Genomic DNA, 23648 nt, shown 5'->3' with positions numbered 1-23648 from the left:
GAAAGAATATGGCATCACAACAAACCTGCCAAGAGAGAGCCGCCAACCAAAACTCACGGACCAGGCAAGGAGGGCATAAATCAGAGAGGCAACAAAGAGACCAAAGATAACCCTGAAGGAGCTGCATAGCTCCACAGCAGAGATTGGAGTATCTGTCCATAGGACCACTTTAAGCCGTACACTCCATAGAGCTGGGCTTTACAGAAGAGTGGCCAGAAAAAAAGCCATTGCTTATTAAAGTGTTCACCAAAAGGCATGTGGGAGACGCTCCAAACATATTGAAGAAGGTACTCTGGTCAGATGAGACTAAAATTTAGCTTTTTGGCCATAAAGGAAAACGCTATGTCTGGCGCAAACCCAGCACCTCTCATCACCCTGAGAACACCATCCCCACAGGGAAGCATGGTGGTGGCTGCATCATGCTGTGGGGATGTTTCTCATCGGCAGGGACTGGGAAACTGGTCAGAATTGAAGGAATGATGGATGGCGCTAAAAACAGGGAAATTATTGAAGGAAACCTGTTTCAGTCTTCCAGAGACTTGAGACTGGGACGGGGTTCACCTTCCAGCAGGACAATGACCATAAGCATACTGATAAAGCAACACTCGAGTGGTTTAAAGGGAAACATTTAAATATCTTGGAATGGCATATTCAAAGCCCAGACCTCAATCCAATTGAGAATCTGTGGTATGACTTAAAGATTGCTGTACACCAGCGGAACCCATCCACCTTGAAGGAGCTGGAACAGTTTTGCCTTGAAGAAAGGGCAAAAATCCCAGTGGCTAGATGTGCCAAGCTTATAGAGACATACCCCAAGAGACTTGTAGCTGTAATTGCTGCAAAAGGTGGCTCTACAAAGTATTGACTTTGGGGGGGTGAATAGTTATGCACGCTCAAGTTTTCAGTTTTTTTGTATTATTTCTTGTTTGCTTCAAAAGAAAAAATATTTTGCATCTTCAAAGTGGTAGGCATGTTGTGTAAATGAAATGATACAAACCCCCCAAAAATCTATTTTAATTCTAGGTTGTAAGGCAACAAAATAGGAAAAATGCCAAGGGGGTGAATACTTTCGCAAGCCAATGTAAAACTGGGGTGGACAAAAATGCAATTTCTGAATGTCCCCGTCCCCCCGCCCCCAGTGTATGTTGTGCCCCTGGTGCACTATATAGGGAATATTGTTGTGCCATTTGAGTCACGGACACCACTGTGTTTTGAGTCCCTATCGCTCACCTTGCCATTACTCAATGAAGTATTCATGTACCTGTGGCTCAGTCTTGCCATGTTTCTGTAGGGGCTCTGTGTCTCTGGTAGGTGTGGTGGGGCTGGTCCCTACAGGGGTGTGGGTGAGGGTTCGGGTGATTCGACCCGTTTCTGGGGGCCCAGCCTGGGGTGCTGGCTGCTCAGGAAAGTCACTGGTCGGTCTGGTCGGTCTGGTCGAGGCCTACAGTACAAGAGAGTACATCACCGGTCAAGATACAGTCAGGGAAAAAAGTATTTGATCCCCTGCTGATTTTGTACGTTTGCCCACTGACAAAGAAATGATCAGTCTATAATTTTAATGGTAGGTTTATTTGAACAGTGAGAGACAGAATAACAACAACAAAAATCCAGAAAAAGGCATGTCAAAAATGTTATAAATTGAATTGCGTTTTAATGAGGGAAATAAGTATGGTCTTCATATTATTCTGTACGTAAATCCGAGACACTCCGTTTAGTATCATGTGTTACAAATTACAATTCGTATGATATGTTACGAACTTCCAAAATGTACAATTTGTAACGAAGTTGCCAATAGTACCATATGTTACGAGTTTGCAAAATGTATGATATGTTACAAATTCTAATTTGTTGTGGCTAACGTTAGCTAGCTTGCTAACGTTAGCTAGGCTAGGTGTTAGCGTTAGGATTTAGGGTTAAGGTTAAGTTCAGGAATTAGGTTAAAGGGCTAGGGGAAGGGTTAGCTTAAAGGGTTTTAAGGTTAGGCTTAAGGTTAGCTAATATGCTAACTACTAGCAAAGTAGCTTAAAAGTAGTAATAGTTGAAAAGTTGCTAATTAGCTAAAATGCAAAAGCTGTTCATGATGAGATTCGAACATGCAACCTTTGGGTTTCAAGACAAAAGTTTACCTACACTAACCCCGACCAACCACCCTCCTTTCACTTTTTTGCCTTAAGTAACCATACCAAACGTAACATATCATACTAATTTGAGTGTCCTGAATTTACATTTACTATGTTACGTCTAAACTATGAGACCAGGCTGTGTGGTGTGGTGTGGTGTGGTGTGTGTGTGTGTGTGTGTGTGTTTGTGTACATGTGTGTGCACACAGTAAGACTGACCTTCTTGGAGCTGGCTGACTTGGGTACTATAGAGCAGAATGTTTCACCTCCACCACTGTCTGGCTGAGGAGACAACGCCATGATGACATCACACTGCTCCTCCACCACCTTGGCCTCCACCTGCCAGGGTCCAACCTCTGATGTTACTATCTCACATGTTCAGAAGAACACACACTTTACAGTAGGAAAATGTCTCTCTAAAGTCTAGTCTATTTGCTTGGAATTTAAAAGTAGCCCCTATAATTTCACCCAGCTGTTTATTTCTCTTTCCTATATTGACTGTGTTTAAATGTTCATATCTCTGGGGGTCCATCCATGGACACGTTCCAAATGGCACCCTAATCTCTATGCGCCCTGGTCAGAAGTAGTGCAATAAATAGGTAATAGGGTGCCGTTTGGGATGCACACCATGTTACCTGGTCGATTGGCAGGTCCACTGTTAGTTGTCCATCCTCTTGTATCTCTGCCACCCCGACAGTCTCCCTCCTCCTTGATTTGGCTTTGAACACACTGTCCTCTGAGGAGAGACCAACCAGACCATTAATCACCATTAGTCCTTCTAATGACACTCAGTCAGTCAGCCACCTAGGGCCCAAAGGGCACCCAAGTCCCTAATTAGTGCACTTCTTTTGACCAGAACCCTGTGGGGACTTTATAGGGAGTAGGGTACCATTTGGGTCACAGCCAAGTCCGTCTGTCTGTGGTCCCATCCTCTGTTGCTCTCTCTTATTTGTCCTTTAACTGTGACCTAATCAATGAGCCTGTCAGTCAGGGTTAACATCCTGTCCACTTCCTTACACTGTCAGGCCCTGTTCTCAAACCTAAACGGTTGGCTTGAGCGCTCCTTCCTGTCTCTACCCCACAGAAGCTCTGACGAATGCCATAGACCAATATGTAAGCTTAAATAAACTAAAGTTATGACGGAAAAGAGTAGTGTGCGGGTCTTTGTTTTCTTTAAGACGCCTGTACAATCCCAAAAACTTTTAGCTAGCTAAATGGTTAGGCAATGCTCTTGAATTCCATACATGTCTATGGCAATGTCTTTTGTGCTAACCAGAATGCAGTAGTTCAGCCACCAGCTACAGTAGCACCATTCTTAGATAGGTGCAATGATAACTTAATCATGTTCATATTGTCATGTTCATGTTCCTGTTAATACACGTGTAGACTATGTGATAAATAAAATATCAGATGGAACATGGCTGTGTCCCAAATGGCAACCTATTTCCCACGTATAGTAGGCGTAGTCCCTATAGGGAATAGGGGGCAATTTGTTTCTCTGCCCATCACTAATAAGAATAGTCTTTCAGTCGACAATGCAGACAACGAATAGACAACAGTATAGCCATTATTAAAATGCAGAAAGCCATCCACAACAATCTCTTGTCTGATGGAGTTGTGATGAAAAGAATGATTGATTGGCATCCTGCCTCCACCCTATAGAACACACAGAGAAGAGAAGAGAAGGAGAACAGAAGAGAGCCGTATCAGGCAAGGTTGACAAGACTCTAGCAGTGAATTAATTTATGATCCTATTTGAGGATGAGATGAGGTAAAGTATTCACCTTGCAGAGTCGCCGCCTTTCTCTCTGGCGCCCGGGACACCTTTGCTATGATTTAACAGAGGGGCTCTCGAGTGTATTCACACCGGGCCCCCCACACCTATACACACATTTGTACGCTAAAAGAGATGGAGGTGCATTAAGAGGGAGAGAGACATGTGTCTGGTGAGTGATAGCATGCGTGTGTGTTACATACCCCCTGATGAGAGGAGGAGGAGAGGGTTTGAGGTGGTGGAGACTGGCTGCTGCTTCATGGCTGCTCGGGCAGCTCTCTCTCTCTCAGACTTGGGGTTGAACAGAGAGTCTGCCTGTTGTCTGTGATCTGCAATCTACACATGGAACAATGCTACTGGGGGGTAGTGGTGTAAAGTAAATACGTAAAAACACTTTGAAGTACTACTTAAGTATTTTTTTTGGGGGGGGGGTATCTGTCCTTTACTTTACTATTTATATTTTTGACTTTTACTTTTACTCCACTATATTCCTAAAGAAAATAATGTACTTTTTACTCCGTACATTTTACCTGACACCCAAAAGTACTCGTTGCATTTTGAATGCTTAACAGGACAGGAAAATGGTTTAATTGACAAACTTATCAAGAGAACATCCCTGGTCATCCCTACTGCCTCTGATCTGGCGGACTCTCTAAACACAAATGCTTTGTTTGTGAATGATGTCTGAGTATTGGACTGTACCCATGGCTATCCTTAAATAAATAAAAAAACAGAAAATTGTGCCGTCTGGTTTGCTTAATATAAGGAATTTGAAAGGATTTATAGCATTGACTTTTACTTTATACTTAAGTATACTTAAAACCAGATACTTTTAGACTTTTACTCAAGTAGTATTTTACTGGGTGTCTTTCAAATTTACTTGAGTCATTTTCTATTAAAAGGTATCTTTACTTTTACTCAAGTATGACAGTTGGGTACTTTTTCCGCCACTGCTGGGGGGCTCTGTAGTGAACATTCCTATACAGAGATATATCTACTGATTCTGATGCAGCTCTATGCATGAGAATGTTGTTCTAATACAATAACCTGTGTGCTTCCCAAATGGCAACCTATTACCTATATAGTGCACTACCTTTGACAGGGCCCTATGTCCCTCTGGGTCCTGGCCAAAAGTAGTGCACTGCATAAGGAATAGGGTGCCATTTGGGATGCACAACTTGTCTCAGATTGTCTCACTACATGTACCTCATTGGAATTCAAACCTGTTACCTTATACATGATAAAACATTGTATAGTATGTCGTTTGAATCCACTTATTTATGGTTTGGTCCCACTTTGAAATAAGTGTCCTTAACATATATCTATGTATTGAAGTTACATAAGGGAAAGGGGGATACCTAGTCAGTTGTATAACTGAATGCATTCAAATGAAATGTGTCTTCCGCATTTAACCCAACCCCTCTGAATCAGAGAGGTGAGGAGGGCTGCCTTAATCGACATCCACGTCATCGGTGCCCGAGGAACAGTGGGTTAACTGCCTTGCTCAGGGGCAGAATGACAGATTAAGCAAGCAGGCGCAGTGTAATTATTGCAGTGTAATTGCAAAGGTTACCGTTTTGATTACTTGGGGAATTTAATCTACATAGAATGTGACCCGGTTTTCATGGCTCATGGGATACATTGACTTGACACTGACAGTGGCAATAAGAGAATCTTGCACACATACTAAAGAGTAGCCTGTTCCACATGAAGGACTTGTATGACTGACTGGGTACAGTAACTGATCATGGAGAAACAACATTAATATTCAACTACACTGTATGCCATGCACAGAGTTAAATAAACATGATGAATTTAATGAATTACACCCACTGTTGTTATGAAATCAGTCAGACTGCCAAGCCAACGTGTGTTTTTCATTTCTGGCTCTTTGTTTCTACCAGTGCTCTGTTGTTGAGGTGGTGGTGCTGATTAGCTTAGCAGCTCCCCTGTGACTGGCCTATTGAATGAGTCTGGTTCCAATACATCTCATGCACAGCCAATCAGTGCACTGCACAAACTAATAATTTATTGATAGATTTGGAGCAGCCATTAATGTCTAATAGCGTTCGTCTCATTTAGCAGTCCTGATCAAACAGGAAAAATGCAAATGTACTCAGAGGGAAAAGAAAATGTTCCTGGGAATATCTGTCTTTTTATGGCAGCCCCACGGCCAGTTATTAATGGAAGTAATGAGAGGAGGGGGAGGAAGGGTAAAGGGAGAGGAGGGGGATGTTGTTGGGTGGGAGGGTAACCAATCTGCATTTCACATGCGTTATCAACACAAGGCCTCTGTGGGTGAAATATTCCCTGTTCTTTGGGGAACAGGAAGAGGAAAAGAAGAACAGAAAGTGTATGTTTTATTTATTTTCTTCCATCATGGTGCTTTTAGTTGACTCCTCGCAGGGGGATCTAGGGGTGAAGAGAACTGATCTTCTTTGTGTGTCTTTCTGAAGCCTTGCACTGCAGGCATTGGTGTTTGTTAGTGTGCTAATGTGGTGTCTGGGGAACCGGAGGATGTTTATTAGCTAGACTCCATGGATGTGTCCCAAATGGCACCCTATTCCCTACATAGTGGACTACTTTTGACCAGCTAGGGCCCATAAGGCTCTGGTCAAATGTAGTGCACTATATAGGGAATAGGGTGCCATTTGGGACGCAGCCCTTATAGAAACGCAGGCAGCCCAGGGAGCTAGGCTAAGTTCACTGATCAACTCCTTTGAATTCTGTCTGTCTCTACGCCCCTCAGTGAGTAGCAAGAGCAGGCATTGGTTATTCAGACTGCAGGCAGATATTGACAGAGGCTCGGGCTACACTAGGAGCAAAGTTCAACAGTTCTCTATTTCTCAATGCCAATGACTGACCCTCCGAAGATAATAATATTCATCTCAGTTCATTACACCTGCTTGCTTTAGGTTTGAGGGGTTGCGATTCTGTTCAATATTTACAGGTCTTTGTTTCCAACAAGCCTCCCTGTGGCAATAACATGCCATTTTGGACCTTCATAAATCCCTATTTGAACTCTGAAGGGTTTATGAATTCATCCAGATCCCCATGACATTGTGGATTTAACATTGGATGGAAACAGGGCAGAAATATAGGCTACACTGTATATACAATACTATACAACACAGCAAGTCAAAGAGGACATCACACAAGAGACATCAGAAATGAGAAATGAACATTGGCTAGAAATGAACATCGAGTGAAAATACCAGCCAACTGCTATAGCTACGGTAGCGACTGACAATCAGTGCATTCAATCAAAGTAGGTTAAACAAGCACATATCACGATCACTGGTAAGATGCTGTAAGTAGAAGAGTTCAGTAGTCATGTCTTGCAGAAAAACTGTAGCGAACAGAATATTTCTGTCTGGGGCCTCCCGAGTGGCGCAGCGGTCTAAGGCACTGCATCACAGTGCTAGAGGTGTCACTACAGACCCAGGTTCAATCCCGGGCTGTATCACAACTGGCCGTGATCAGGAGTCCAAAAGGGCTGAGCACAATTGGCCAAGTGTCGTCTGGATTAGGGGAGGGTTTGGCTCATCGTGCTCTAGTTACTCCTTGTGGCGGGCAAGGTGACATCAGGCTGGCCCCGTTGTCAGTTGAACAGTGTTTCCTCCGACACATTGGTGCAGCTGGTGGGCGGGTGTTAAAAAGCGTGGTTAGGTGGGTCATGTTTCAGAGGACGCATGACTCAACCTTTGCCTCCCGAGCCCATTGGGGAGCTGAAGCGATGAGAAAACTACAAGTAAAAAATAAAACACTTCTGTCTGTGTCACACTCAATATCAATAGAAACAGAGCTGTTCTAATGTTATTACCTCAACATCAGGGTTTTGTATTCATTAATGCACACCGCAGCAGAACATTTTGCAACGAAAAAAGGAAAACAAGCGTATTTTAATGATCAAATTCATGTAAGTGCATCCCTGTTTGGGTAATGTTTGGTGCCTATTAAATAGAACACATCTGATACATTTCTTGACAACAGTGAAGAAATAAAAACGTCTGATGAATGATAAGCTACAGTAAGAAGAATTCTTGCATTTATCTCCCCCAGCCAGCATTGCATGATCAAACACTCAGCATTAGAGTGATGGACTGGGCTAATGACCTCGCCATAGGCTCCCTTCTCAAACAGCTTTATATGAAGGGCCGCCACACAGCAGGGGCAGCATGGACATTACATATAAAGCAGGAGTAGGCAACTAGATTCAGCCGCGGGACGATTTTTGAAAATAGGTGGGGGGCCGGAACACAATTATAATTGTACACTGCAAATGTACCACAACTAAGCCCAAAAATACATTGTATTTGAAAATAATTATTTCATACCTTGATTACATTGAGACACAATCACATATCTCTTTTTTTATTTGTGGGAATACTTAGGAACATATTTCCTACATTAAACTCATTTTAAGCTGAATTCCTGGTGATTTTACTGTATTTTTTTTACCAAAAACTATTTTTTATTTTTTTTAAAACCTTGGGGGGAGCAAAAAAATATACTTGCAGGCCGGTTTTGACCCGCAGGCCTACTGTTGCCTACCTCTGATCTAAAGCTATGGGGCCAGACAGCACTTCAATCATCATGTAGAGAAAGAAAGAAAGAAAGAAAGAAAGAAAGAAAGAAAGAAAGAAAGAAAGAAAGAAAGAAAGAAAGAAAGAAAGAAAGAAAGAAAGAAAGAAAGAAAGAAAGAAAGAAAGAAAGAAAGAAAGAAAGAAAGAAAGAATATGAGTTGTTGACTCCCTGAAGGGCTGATGAGCCAATAGCTGATCCTCTGTCGCCCCCGTGTGGTACGTACTGAGAAGACAACATCAGTTGAAGCAATGCAGAATTTTCAAACCAAAGATTGGCAAATCTCCAAAAGTAATGTGATGAAACGCTAATGAGCCCATCTGGGTTATATTCAATTTATTGAAAAGAAGAGTATTGCCATCTCAAGTCCTGGTTAATCAGATATTGAAATAGTTTCAGTCAGTGTGTGAACTCTGGACAACAGTAGAGCACTATAGAGGGAATAGGATGCCATTTGGGACCAGCTTAATCTGTGTAACGTAGTAGAAATAACCAATTAGTGGTATAAAAATGTCTCCTTGCATGATGTGTCCAATCAAAAACGTTAAGTGGCTTTAATGTCAAACCACAACAAATATTGATGAGGTTTTCATTCAGAATGGCTCAGGCAGCTTCAGATGCCCTTCAACAGATTGACCTAGCGTGAAAACACAACCGACCGACATCCTTAATTCCTCTTGAGCCAAACAATCTCTATTGTGATTAATTACAACATATGATACTCACTCATGCAAGGACACGACACACACACACACACACACACACACACACACACACACACACACACACACACACACACACACACACACACACACACACACAGTGTACTGTGTGTTGTCACTACTCCTGGACACCCCGGTGTGAATAAAGATAAGTGTCTCAGATATAAGGGTTTAAATGACTGAGGGGAGTGAGCTAGTGTGCCGACTCAGCTCTTTGGTTTTAGAAAAGGTCAACGTGAAATATCTCTTTATTACCATGGAAACTGACAGCTTAGCGCCCAACAATAACTCATCTGATCTGAAGGACAGGGAGAGAGAGAGAGAGAGAGATGCTTTTCCTCCTTAGTGATGTTGCTCTCCTCTTCCAATGACTTGATCATGCTTCATTAACTCATTTGCAATGTGAAGTCATTTAAGCCGCAAATCATTTTAGACGATTGTTTTAGAAGGACGTATCAGGAGGAGTCATATATGCTGTAATTACCTGATTCAATCCCAATTATACACACATTAAATAGTACTGTTTTCTAAAAGGACACCCTATTAACAGAACTTAGTTTATTGACGGTCTGCATTGACGTTACTCTATTGACGGTCTGTATTAACAGTACTCTATTGAAGGTCTGTATTAACAGTACTCTATAGACGGTCTGTATTAACAGTACTCTATTGACGGTCTGTATTAACAGTACTCTATTGACGGTCTGTAATAACAGTACTCTATTGACGGTCTGTAATAACAGTACTCTATAGACGGTCTGTAATAACAGTACTCTATAGACAGTCTGTAATAACAGTACTCTATTGACGGTCTGTAATAACAGTACTCTATAGACGGTCTGTAATAACAGTACTCTATAGACGGTCTGTAATAACAGTACTCTATTGACGGTCTGTATTAACAGTACTCTATTGACGGTCTGTAATAACAGTACTCTATTGACGGTCTGTATTAACAGTACTCTATTGACGGTCTGTATTAACATACTCTATTGACGGTCTGTATTAACAGTACTCTATTGACGGTCTGTATTAACAGTACTCTATAGACGGTCTGTAATAACAGTACTCTATTGACGGTCTGTATTAACAGTACTCTATTGACGGTCTGTAATAACAGTACTCTATTGACGGTCTGTATTAACAGTACTCTATTGACGGTCTGTATTAACATACTCTATTGACGGTCTGTATTAACAGTACTCTATTGACGGTCTGTATTAACAGTACTCTATAGACGGTCTATAATAACAGTACTCTATTGACGGTACTCTATTGACGGTACTCTATTGGCGGTACTCTATTGACAGTACTCTATTGACGGTACTCTATTGACAGGCTGTATTAACAGTACTGTATTGACGGTCTGTAATAACAGTACTCTACTGACGGGCTGTAATAACGGTACTCTATTGACGGTACTCTATTGACGGTACTCTATTGACAGTCTGTAATAACAGTACTCTATTGACGGTGCTCTATTGGCAGTACTCTATTGGCGGTACTCTATTGACAGTACTCTATTGACAGTCTGTATTAACAGTACTCTATTGGCGGTACTCTATTGGTGGTACTCTGTTGACGGTACGCTATTGGCGGTACTCTATTGACAGTATGTATTAACATTACTCTATTGGCGGTACTCTATTGACAGTCTGTATTAACAGTACTCTAGTGGCGGTACTCTATTGGCGGTACTCTATTGGCGGTACTCTATTGGCGGTACTCTATTGACGGTACTCTATTGACAGTACTCTATTGACAGTCTGTATTAACAGTACTCTATTCGCGGTACTCTACTCGCGGTACTCTATTGACAGTCTGTATTAACAGTACTCTATTCGCGGTACTCTATTCGCAGTACTCTATTGACAGTACTCTATTGACAGTCTGTATTAACAGTACTCGATTCACGGTACTCTATTTGCGGTACTCTATTGGCGGTACTCTATTGGCGGAACTCTGTTGACGGTACTCTATTGACAGTCTGTATTAACGGTACTATATTGACGGTACTCTATTGGCAGTACTCTATTGACGGTACTCTATTGGCGGTACTCTATTGGCGGTACTCTATTGACGGTACTCTATTGACGGTACTCTATTGACAGTCTGTAATAACAGTACTCTATTGACGGTGCTCTATTGGCAGTACTCTATTGGCGGTACTCTATTGACAGTACTCTATTGACAGTCTGTATTAACAGTACTCTATTGGCGGTACTCTATTCGCGGTACTCTATTGGCGGTACTCTATTGGTGGTACTCTATTGACGGTACGCTATTGGCGGTACTCTATTGACAGTATGTATTAACATTACTCTATTGGCGGTACTCTATTGACAGTCTGTATTAACAGTACTCTAGTGGCGGTACTCTATTGGCGGTACTCTATTGGCGGTACTCTATTGGCGGTACTCTATTGACGGTACTCTATTGACAGTACTCTATTGACAGTCTGTATTAACAGTACTTTATTCGCGGTACTCTACTCGCGGTACTCTATTGACAGTCTGTATTAACAGTACTCTATTCGCGGTACTCTATTCGCAGTACTCTATTGACAGTACTCTATTGACAGTCTGTATTAACAGTACTCTATTCGCAGTAGTCTATTTGCGGTACTCTATTCGCGGTACTCTATTGACAGTACTCTATTGACAGTCTGTATTAACAGTACTCTATTCACGGTACTCTATTTGCGGTACTCTATTGGCGGTACTCTATTGGCGGAACTCTGTTGACGGTACCGTATTGACAGTCTGTATTAACGGTACTATATTGACGGTACTCTATTGGCAGTACTCTATTGACGGTACTCTATTGGCGGTACTCTATTGGTGGTACTCTATTGGCGGTACTCTATTGCCGGTACTCTATTGACGGTACTCTATTGACAGTACTCTATTGACAGTCTGTATTAACAGTACTCTATTCGCGGTACTCTACTCGCGGTACTCTATTGACAGTCTGTATTAACAGTACTCTATTCGCGATACTCTATTCGCAGTACTCTATTGACAGTACTCTATTGACAGTCTGTATTAACAGTACTCTATTCGCAGTACTCTATTTGCGGTACTCTATTCGCGGTACTCTATTGACAGTACTCTATTGACAGTCTGTATTAACAGTACTCTATTCACGGTACTCTATTTGCGGTACTCTATTGGCGGTACTATATTGGCGGAACTCTGTTGACGGTACTCTATTGACAGTCTGTATTAACGGTACTATATTGACGGTACTCTATTGGCAGTACTCTATTGACGGTACTCTATTGGCGGTACTCTATTGGTGGTACTCTATTGACAGTACTCTATTGGCGGTACTCTATTGGCGGTACTCTATTGACAGTCTGTATTAACAGTACTCTATTGACGGTCTGTAATAACAGTACTCTATTGACGGTACTCTATTGGCGGTACTCTATTGGCAGTACTCTATTAACAGTCTGTATTAACACTACTCAATTGACGGTCTGTATTGTTGGTCTGTATTAACAGTACTCTATTGACGGTACTCTATTGACGGTCTCTATTAACAGTACTCTATTGACAGTCTGTATTGTTGGTCTGTATTAACAGTACTCTATTGAGGTTCTGTATTAACGGTCTGTATTGGCGGTTTGTATTGACGGTTTTTATTAACAGTACTCTATTGACGGTCTGTATTGATGGTCTGTATTTTTGGGCGGCAGGTAGCCTAGTGGTTAGAGCGTTGGGCCAGTAACTGAAAGGTTGCTAGATTGAATCCCTGAGCTGACAAGGTAAAAATCTGTGGTTCTGCCCCTGAATAAGGCAGTTAACCCACTGTTCCCTGGTAGGCCGTCTTAACTGACTTGCCTAGTTAAATAAAGGTAAAATAAAATAAAAGAAATAGGCCATATTCAGAGTGGACATAGTCAAACTACTAGTGGTTGGTGCAAAGGGAAACATGCATATGATGATGTCATCACTTTATTATAGACAGGATTATATCAACCCACTTATAATCATATAGTATCCAATCCAATTATGATGAGCTTCTTTTCACTCAGACTATTACTATAACATTCTGAAGCTGAAGATGAACATTTCCTTGAACAAAATATCAACATCCAGCAATAATACTTTCAGCAAGCTACCTCTCTAGTTTTATAAATTACTTTATCAATAATTCAACACAAACTACTGTTATTGCCTCAGCAATGCTTAGTTTAAAAAAATTACAAATAAACATTTCTTAACGTTATCACTTACAGAGAACTTACCAGTTCTCTTGTGTGCTGCTTTCCCTTCCTCATCACTGGTGGTAGAAAGTCACTGTGGACACTGGGGAAAAAATTCATATTTCAGATGGATACAATATTTTCCCTTTTTGAGTTGTGACACATAGCAAAACATTGTCTGTATACAAAATGGCAACCTATATTTAGACCTCTTCTTTTGACCAAGCACCATAGGTATGTATTACTTACCCTAGGCCGATGTCTTGGATGAGTCCTTTCCTGGGTACCCAGTGGAAGTATGGTAGGAGCCTGAACCTCTCCACTCCTGTCGCTACGTAGTAGTGGTTGTTTTCTAGCTCCACTGAGCCGGATAATGGGGTCCCATCTAACGTGTACAATCTGACGAGAGAACGCACAGAAAAGACATGGTTGGTAAGTAGACTACAGTATATAGTTTAACCATCGGCGGCGTCGGTGTTACTACAGTTAATGTCATGCATCCAAATGGCACCCTATTCCCTATATAGTGTAATACTTTTGACCAGGACCTCTGGTCAAAAGTAGTGCACTGTATGGGGAATAGGTTGCCATTTGGGACATATAAATGTTGTAAAAAAGCCAAACAAAACACCTGTGGATAATCATTGAGAGATACAGTCTACTGGGTAGACCTACCTATGCACAGCACCAGTGCGAAGGTGCACTTTCTCCGTCACCATGGCCAGTACTCTCTCCCAGCTCCTTAGAGTATACTTTGGTATAAGTATCCGAGCTGGAGGAACCAAGACATCTCCATTGGTAAAAACACTACAACAAAACAATACAACAACACAACATTCAGTGGCTCCATCCATCATCAATGTTGTCTACATGTACAGTAATCCTCATTTCCACTATAGCTACCCAACTGTTGAGGGCTTGAGGCTTTAGCATACTATCTGTCATTTTTTTCCATTACCATGCCATTATTAACATAAAGAACAATACCATCCTACAAGGACATTTGGTTTTCTTCTCAAAGTTAAATGATGTGCAAGCGTTGCTGATTGTACCACGACTAGATGAACACCATGAGTTAAATACAAATGGCTTTGCAATTCCAATCCAATCTCAATTGAATCAGTTCAATGAGGCATGTGTGCAGTCTTCTATTAGCTTGACTCAGGGGTGGAATCTGTTAGTAATGGAGTGCTGTGTGTGTGTTCCACGTCCCAAACGATGCCCTATTCCCTATATAGTTCAGTGCCTTTGACCAGAGCCCCATGGGCCCTGGTCAATGGTAGTGAACTAGCTATATAGGGAATAGGGTGCCGTTTGGGACGCAGCCCATGGAGAGTCCCATTAGTAAAGGGATGACTGGGGAAATCGGTACTGACTTGATAGTGCATGACTCATGGAGAAACTTCCTCCACCGTGCAGGCACGATTATTCTGCTATGGACCACTGGTTTTATCTGAAAGGAGGGATTAAAAAAAAGAGATAACCACAACCCCATTCATTCTGTCTTCTATCCCTCGCTCCATCTCACAGTATTTCATAGTATTCAAAATGATTTCAATTATCTGATGTACAAATGTGAAATTCATAACTGCAAGGTTAGCTACACACTGTCACTGGAAACCAACTGTATATTTTAGCTTCTTGTAGCATTGTTGCACAGCATAATTTCATTGCTGGAATGTATACTCTGCTCTTTTCCAGTATGCCTGGTAGTGGCAGTAATGGACATATCCAAAGAATACATAGCCCTTGATCACGATTCTCAGTTCCATTACACATAAGAGTCATTGGACAAAGGCATCTTCTGTAGGGAGGAGTTTGGTTAAGATCCCCGATGCTCGGTCTGAACATTAACATGCATCGCTTGCGGTATGGTTTTGGAAGCATAAGGACCTTATCTTTCATATCAGAAAAACAGGTTCAATTGATACACACCTTGATAGGGTTAGGATTAGCGTTCCCACATGGCCATATCTCCATGTTACAGCACGTGTTTACGGAAAACAGATGGAAGACAAGAGGTGACCACCTATGCTAATTAGCTATCTAGCATGCTCCGGACACCTGTGTGTAATCGTAACTCGGTAAGTGTAGAGGCAGTGTAGTTTCATCGGCTGGAGGCACCTATTGTAACGGATCTGTGCAAAACTGATACGGAAAGTGTATATTTTTTATTTGAAGCATTCTTTCTCTCTGATGAAAGATGAGGGACATATGTTTCGAAAACCGTATCGCTAGCGATGATTATTGACATTTCTAAATGTTAAAACACAGTGTCGGGATTGTAATTCAAATGATGCAGTCATGGGACACTAAAATTTGTCTGATATGTTACGTTTGGCATGGTTACATAAGACAGACTACTTAAGGCAAAAACAAAAGGAGGGTGGATGGTCAGGGTGGATGGATAGGTGTCTAGCAACCCAAAGGTTGCGTGTTCAAATCTCATCATGGACAACTTTAGCATTTTAGCTAATTAGCAACTTTTCAACTGCTTTTTAGCTACTTTCCAATTACAATTACTTGCAATTAAAAACCTTATCCCTAATCTTAAACCCTAACCTAGCCACCCAGCTAACATTAGCCACAACAAATTGGAATTTGTAACATAGCTATCATATGTTTAGCAAATTCTGAACATATAGAGGGCTTGCAGTTGCGTCACAAATCACCTAGCAACCGCACCAGGCACCATGTTGGAAGACCAAAGTCAGTCGATGGAAGAGGGTGAAAGGATTAGCTAGCAGTTCCAGCTATCAGAGAAGGGAAAGTAGGCTACTCTGGATAGGGCAGGTACCTTTGTGGGCGGATATTATGAAAATATTCACCAGTTCCAGTCCCTAGCGAGAAAAACTGAGGACAGAGCAACATAACATTCAGTGCTGTCGAATTTGAGTATAATGCAGTTTCTTTAGTGATGTTTTCCATCCTCAGATACAGAGAGCCGTAAAACCTTGTCTGCAGATGAAGAGGTCCCAATGAATGTCCCAAGATAATAAGGGTACATCCTTGTATACCATGAATTATATGTTAGCACATTCTGTGAACAAAAAGTCACAAACAATAAACCTATTACAACTGGAGCAGCCAACCCTGCTGGGTCTGCACACTTCTTTTGAGCCCAGCACTAACACATCTGATTCAATGTATCAAACCTAATTAGTTAATAATCAAATGTCCTATTGCTGGACTGGAACAGTAGATCAGGGATCACCTGAAATTAGTAATAATAATAATAGCCTCGTCTTTTTATGTCAATCTTGCTTGCACCAAAAGTAAAAAGTGTTGATATGGGGACAGAATGCGGTCGGACTATCCAATAATTGGCATATACATTACTCTTACAGAATTTCCACATGGGCGAGGATATTGGAATTGCTTTTAAATGTGCCTTTAGAAGCCATGCAATTCTTTAAAACAAAAGCAATAAAAATAGATAGCAATAAAAAAAAGTTAAGAGGAAAATGTTAGAGGAAAAACAAAAAGAACTGGATGAACTTATTCAAGAAAGATCAAGTGTAATATATTATCAAAATAAAACCTTTTGAGGATCTGAGGACACATCCCACACAGTCTAGGTTTTGTCGTGCCCTCTTCACGACTGTCTTGGTGTGCTTGGACCATGTTACTTTGTTGGTGATGTGGACACCAAGGAACTTGAAGCTTTCAACCTGCTCCACTACAGCCCCATCGATGAGAATGGGGGAGTGCTCGGTCCCTCCTTTCCTGTAGTCCACAATCATCTCCTTTGTCTTGATCATGTTGAGGGAGAGGTTGTTGTCCTGGTACCACACGGCCAGGTCTCTGACCTCCTCCCTATAGGCTGTCTCGTCGTTGTCGGTGATCAGACGTAAGTGCTACGGGTCGGTAGTCATTTAGGCAGGTTACCTTAGTGTTCTTGGGCACAGGGAATATGGTGGTCTGCTTAAAACATGTTGTTATTACAGACTCGGACAGGGAGCGGTTGAAAATGTCAGTGAAGACACTTGCCAGTTAGTCAGCGCATGCTCGCAGTGCACGTCCTGGTAATCCGTTTGGCCCTGCGGCCTTGTGAATGTTGACCTGTTTAAAGGTCTTACTCACAAGACTGTGTGATCACACAGTCTTCCGGAACAGCTGGTGCTTTCATGCATGTTTCAGTGTTATTTGCCTCGAAGCGAACATAGAAGTAGTTTAGCTTGTCTGGTAGGCTCGTGTCTCTGGGCAGCTCTCGGCTGTGCTTCCCTTTGTAGTCTGTAAAGGTTTGCAAGCCCTGTCACATCCGACGAGCGTCAGAGCCGATGTAGTACGATTCGATCTTAGTCCTGTATTGATGCTTTGCCTGTTTGATGGTTCGTCGGAGGGCGTAGCGGGATTTCTTATAAGGTTCCGGGTTAGAAAGCGGCAGCTCCTTGAAAGCGGCAGCTCTAGCCTTTAACACAGTTGTCCCGTAAGGCTAATGTCATCATACTGTAGGCCAGTGGTTCCCAACTCCAGTCCTTGAGTACCCCCAACAGCACACATTTTTGTTGTAGACCCGGACAAACATATCTGATTCAACTCTGAGGGCCTGATGATTAGTTGACAAGTTGAATCAGGTGTGTATGTCCTGGGCTACAATAAACTGTACTGTTGGGGGTACTCGAGGACCGGAGTTGGGAACCACTGGCCTACAGTATGATGGCATTAGCCTTACGGGACATTTGCAATGCACCCCTTGACATTGTGCATCGGAAGCAGAGAATAGCTTAACTCACACATTGTTTACATATTGTTCAGCTATATGTTCTCAATTTAAAAATTATACCAGTGGACAATGTACAGTAAGTATATGAGGCTCACCATTATACTGTAGTTTGTACACGCCTTGTGCTTACATGAAATTGTTTTGTGCAAATCCAACCCTTGTAATCTAGGTGGTGAAATGTCAAGAAGTAGGAGATGATGGGGCCCTTATCTTAAAACATACACACAACTACTACTACCAAGTTCAATGCCAGATACTTTTCTCCCAGAAGGTCTGAGTGGCACTTGGAGGTGCTACTGTGATAATGAAGATGGTTTGCCTAAGACTAACACAACAATTACATTGTCTATGCTAAATGTGTTTAAATTGTAAAATAAAGAAAATAGTTGGGCTATAAGAAATACTTTTTTATTCAATGGGGCTAGGCAAATTTCACACATACAACAATATAGCCTATTATTAAAGTACAGTATGTTTACAATATCATACACAATAGTATTTTACATGTTCCAAATTACATTTTATATTTTCATACGGTTTAATGGAGAACTTTTGTCATGAAGACAAGATGAATGTGCTCTCTACTCAAATGGCACAACAGAATCATTCATATGACAACCATCTTGCATAACTGAGTGATGTCTCCTTTCATATCTGGAAAAGGACAAAGTAGAAACTGATGCTGCTGCAGCATTGCTGATCTTCACAGTGGGAATCCAGTCGACATGGGTGTCTTGATAGAGGTCCGCTGGTAAACCTACAATAGTACATAAACAAATGAAAAGCACTCCTGATGTTACAATATCACTTCTTCAGGGTACCTATACCATCAGGCCACTTAAGTGTTTGGTTGTGTTACATTTATTCAGGTGTTATAGTCATATAAAGATGAAATATATCTATAGTCAACACAGCAGGTTGTCCTATACCATTGAGGCCTTTGTCCTATGACCATACATTTTCCCTCCTCTTATGAATAAAGTTCTTAACAAATTATCATTAGGTTATTATATGAATATATGGTAACCACTGAAGTTTTTTTGACAATAATGTCCTCCAGGCTATATGGAGGTCATATCGTAGAATTTGTGTCTCCCCTTTTCATGGTCATGGCTGAAACGGATCCAGCTTTTGTCAAATTAACGTAATATTTGACATTTCATAGCAGATTAGGAAAATGTACGCTGGATTAGCGTAGCAGGTTAGGATAATTAGGATAAGGTTAAGAAAGGGGTTAGCTAAAATGCCACAAAAATTACTTTTGACATTCATTTGACAAAAGCTGGATCCCTTTTAGCCAGGACCCCTTTTCAGCCTATATTACATGGCTGCATTCAAGACAAGGTCATTTTTTTTATTGACCTGTTGTCTGTGTCAGTAGAGTAAGCCTAGGCTACAATCGTATAAAAAAAATATATGCTAATGTCTCCAGTCATATAAAGTGTAGTAGTAGCATAAAATGTTCATCAAATGCCATATTTTTCCTGTGCAAAGGAAAGAAACGTCTCTGATATTGCCTATAATCCTATGCCACTACACGCTTATTAATAGCCTAAATTATTACTATCCAATCTACTCATGACATTAGGAATAGTAGGCTTACATTAGTCTGTAAATGTGACGATAGGGGCATGCAATCCTTTGTTATAAAGCAACATTTTTATGGTGAAAAAAATTGCTTCCCCAAAACATAAAACTAGCACAACACATGCTAATAGCTAGACTACAAGCAATCTAGCTGGCTAATTTTGGCAAACTTACTGTAGTGTTGTAAACAGCTGATTAGCATAACAGCTAAACTGAACTCGAAATCAATCAGACTTGACTTACCTGTGATGAAATGATCATTGAAGACCCTGTACTGACAGCTGTCTGGGTTCAGGTCTTCACAGGCAAAAGGTTTCTTCTCTTTTCTGACAGTTCTTGAGTCTTATCTCATTGGTATCACCAATGGTGTTTCATGATTGCGGGGAATCTGTAAACATATTTGTGACTCACCACCTGGATTCGGTCTTATGTAGCAAAATTTGATTTTCTTTTTGCATTGGATTAAAGTAGACTCAGAGCTACAATATGGTATAACATACACTACACTTTTGAGAAACACTGAGGAAGTAATTCTGCTTTGAAAGTTGATAAACCTTTGAGAAAATGGCCTTTGAATGTTATGCTATCCCTTTTTCTGTGCTATGCTATCCCTTTTTCTGTGCTATCTGGTCCCGTGTGGCTCAGTTGGTAGAGCATGGTGTTTGCAACGCCAGGGGTTCGATTCCCACGGGGGACCAGTACGGAGAAAGAAATGTATGAAATGTATGCATTCACTACTGTAAGTCGCTCTGGATAAGAGCGTCTGCTAAATGACTAAAATGTAAATGTAGTAAAGAGCTCTTCTTTGTCTACACCCATTCAGCATCATTCACACTCTCTTAAGCTTTAGCCCCATCCATCTCGCACACCTGATGCTTTGCCCAATGATTTGTTTACCTCCAGATTACATGAAAACAGCCTAACCAGCTATGCTGGCAACAATTTCATTGCACTCTTTTGCCGACGTTTATTTTGCAGATGTTTACTGACAACAGACATATTCAACGGGTGTTGTACACTAGCTTAAGACATGTAGCTAGCTAGCTAGGTAAACAATGAACCTAGCTAGGTAAACAACATGTAAGATCACACACGTCACGTAACGTTAGCTAATTAGCCAGCTAATGTTAGCTAGTTAAACAACAATGAACATAGTGCCAAATCATGCCATAACTACCCTGCATGAATCTGCTGGGAAATAACCAACCAGGTTCAATGTTAACTAGCAAAGCAAACGGTTCTGGGATACGAATAATAACGTCATACGCTTAACATTGGCTAGGAAGCCAGCCAGCTAACGTTAGCTAGCTAGCTAACAGTACATTTTAGCTTGAAATGATACCACTTTCTGTCAAAATTATAAAATGTGTAATATCTGAAAATATAGCTAGCTAACGCTAGACTATCTAACCCATATACATCATCATGCATGATGGACACGTCTCCCTGTCATGGATGTCATGATACGGTTGCCCTTGGTTTGAAGATATAATCCGGAGACAGGTGTTTTCTCCATCTCTTTAGCTATCATACTCTAATTCCACTGATTTCAAAACTCGATCCTCCAGAAAGTGGAGAGCAACACTTATGCAGCTCCACTACACTATACATTTTTTTAAAGCCGCGTTAGACAGAATTACCAACACAGACTGACCAGCTCAAATAGACAGAAGCCTTCTATCTGGCAGACCAATCCGAACTCCTCTCTCGGCATGTCCAGCACACTCATTAGCTCAGCCAATCATGGCTAGTGGGAAGGTTGCTCCCTTTTTCTGTTGCTTAACCAACAAGGCTCGTAATTTAATAATTTGATTCGTGTTTACAGATGACACACAAGTTTGTTATTAAGGCACATGAAAGTTTACATTTTCCAGAAGGCATTTCTGCCAAAAAACACATTTTGATAGAAAAGAATTTAAACATTTTAAAATGTCTCTCCTGTGAAGTCGTGACTTGCGGCATATGCCTAGTTTCCTGAAACGGGTCACAATTTTTCCCATTGTGTTTCCTGCCTTATTAGAGTAGCCAAATATTCTTAAGAAAATCACTGTGGGGATAAATCAACTAGTTTTAGGCACTGTTATCATGCAGTTTGGAGTAGCCACTTGGCTGATGTTGTCGGCAGAATTAATGCGGGGGTCTTCCAACATGGCCGCCAGGAGGCATCGTACATCAACTGCAAGCCTTCTATTGTACTTTTGGTAAATTCATAACATATTATACTAATTGTAATTCGTAACATATCATACAAAATGAATGATGACATCCACAAATGAATACATACCATACTAAACGTAACATATGATACTAAATGGAGTGTCCCGCATTTACGTACAGAATAATACGAAATAATCTGAGAACAGGTTGCAATGCCGCCAACAGAGTACCATAGTCAGGGTCATAATACTGATAAAACCTAGTGGTCAAACAGAGAAATGGTTCCAATAATTTTTCCACCATTCATTTTTCCCATAGGGGGATTTTTAGGGCTGTGTTTCATGTAGGCTTACCCTGGCACGACGTTTTGATGACTGTGTAAATCTCTCTAGGACAAGGTGACTTTTATCAATATATTCACCTGTATTTACCCCCAAAATGAAATGCTAATTAGCTGCTAATGTGGCTATCATAAAGAACTGCAAATGATGATCTGGACGAAACTGCCGAATCGAGGCAAAGGTAAGAATTTCTGGATAACTATCTAATGTTAGCTAAATGTAGTAATGAATAAATTGTGCAAGTTTTAAAATGACACGTATACCTGTTAGCAAAGGTGTCAGCTAGAGATGATATGCAGGAACTTGCAGGGATTTGTAGTTTGGCATGATGTCAATTTTTTTAATGCTAATTAGCATTTCGATGATTTTGATGCTAATTAGCATTTTGGAATCGGACAGTAAATAGAGCTGAATGTATTGATAAAACTCACCTTGTCCGAGAGAGATATACATGGTTATCAAAACGTCACCCCAAGGTAAGACTAAATTAAACACAGCCCTTATGTTAAGGGTTTCTAAAATTCCCTATGGGAAAAATTAATGGTGGAAAAACTACTGAAACCATTTCCCTGTTTGACCGCAAGGTTTTCTGGGTATTATATGACACCTCCAATGTGGGGCTCTACAGTTTGAGAGTTAGAGAATACATAGCACCTGAATGACACTTTACTTACCACCTCACTCTTCTTTCTTTGGGGCTTCTTCAAAGTGATGTGAAAGTAACTAAAGGGCACCAAAACGATGTGAGTCAAGTGACATCTTTACTTTCACACGATATTGGTTTAAGTCTATAGGCTTTTTTTCTTCATTTGATTATAATAAGTGTGATCATTTATTAACATTAGGCTATTGCATAGAGAAAGGAAAATATGTTTAACCATGTGGAATATATGGCATAAAAAAAGCTTACTTAATTTTTTTGAAGCGCTCTGTCCCACCAGCAACATATTTCTCTCCATGCTGCAAAGTCTCCAAACTCTGAATCCGGTGTCCCTCCCTAGGTGTGTAAACATTCCGCACAGCTCCGAATGGTGCCTCCACTCCTCCAGTAACGGTGTTCAGAAAGCTATTGAAAGATGACACTTGGCGTGGATTGATCACAAACCTCCTTCCGGGGAAAAACTCATCACCGTTCCTGTAGACCACCACAGTTTTGATAGGTGAGGGGTGAGAGCGAGACGTCGCTCTACCTGGGATTGCAGACATGGTTCTATATTCTAAGCAGGTTACAAACTAGCAGACAGGCAGCACAGATGGTTGAACTCCTTTTAGCCTGTCACAGAGGTCAAGTGTCAGAAGAAGTTGAATTAGCCAGTGGTTAGGTAATACCCTGGGGTATCTAGAATCAAGGCTACAGTGTTCAACCGACTGTGCAGCAGCATCTTATCAGGTATTCATGGAGTTTATCTAGGGCCAGATAGGTTTGC

At 41.2% G+C, this 23648-nt stretch overlaps 1 protein-coding gene across 2 annotated transcripts in view; it reads right to left on the bottom strand.

Annotated features, from left to right (window-relative positions):
- Positions 1–23648, bottom strand: part of LOC106571237 (doublecortin domain-containing protein 2) — a 29505-nt gene extending 5857 nt beyond the window's left edge. The window contains exons 1-10 of one of the 2 annotated variants that reach the window (XM_014144029.2): positions 23132–23648; positions 22896–22944; positions 14787–14863; positions 14086–14217; positions 13660–13809; positions 13453–13513; positions 4098–4230; positions 2756–2856; positions 2340–2459; positions 1262–1441 (exon numbers count right to left, since the gene is read on the bottom strand). In XM_014144029.2, the coding sequence (XP_013999504.2) occupies positions 1262–1441; positions 2340–2459; positions 2756–2856; positions 4098–4230; positions 13453–13513; positions 13660–13809; positions 14086–14217; positions 14787–14863; positions 22896–22944; positions 23132–23427 (1299 nt within the window). In that variant the 5' untranslated portion in view covers positions 23428–23648. The remainder of the gene's footprint in view (positions 1–1261; positions 1442–2339; positions 2460–2755; positions 2857–4097; positions 4231–13452; positions 13514–13659; positions 13810–14085; positions 14218–14786; positions 14864–22895; positions 22945–23131) is intronic. The other variant, XM_014144030.2, reaches the window with a different exon arrangement.

This window comes from Salmo salar, chromosome ssa15 (assembly GCF_905237065.1).
Source record: "Salmo salar chromosome ssa15, Ssal_v3.1, whole genome shotgun sequence".
NCBI lineage: Eukaryota > Metazoa > Chordata > Actinopteri > Salmoniformes > Salmonidae > Salmo > Salmo salar.
The sequence above is the reverse complement of the archived record's forward strand: the minus strand, read 5'-3'. Positions and strand labels throughout refer to the sequence as shown.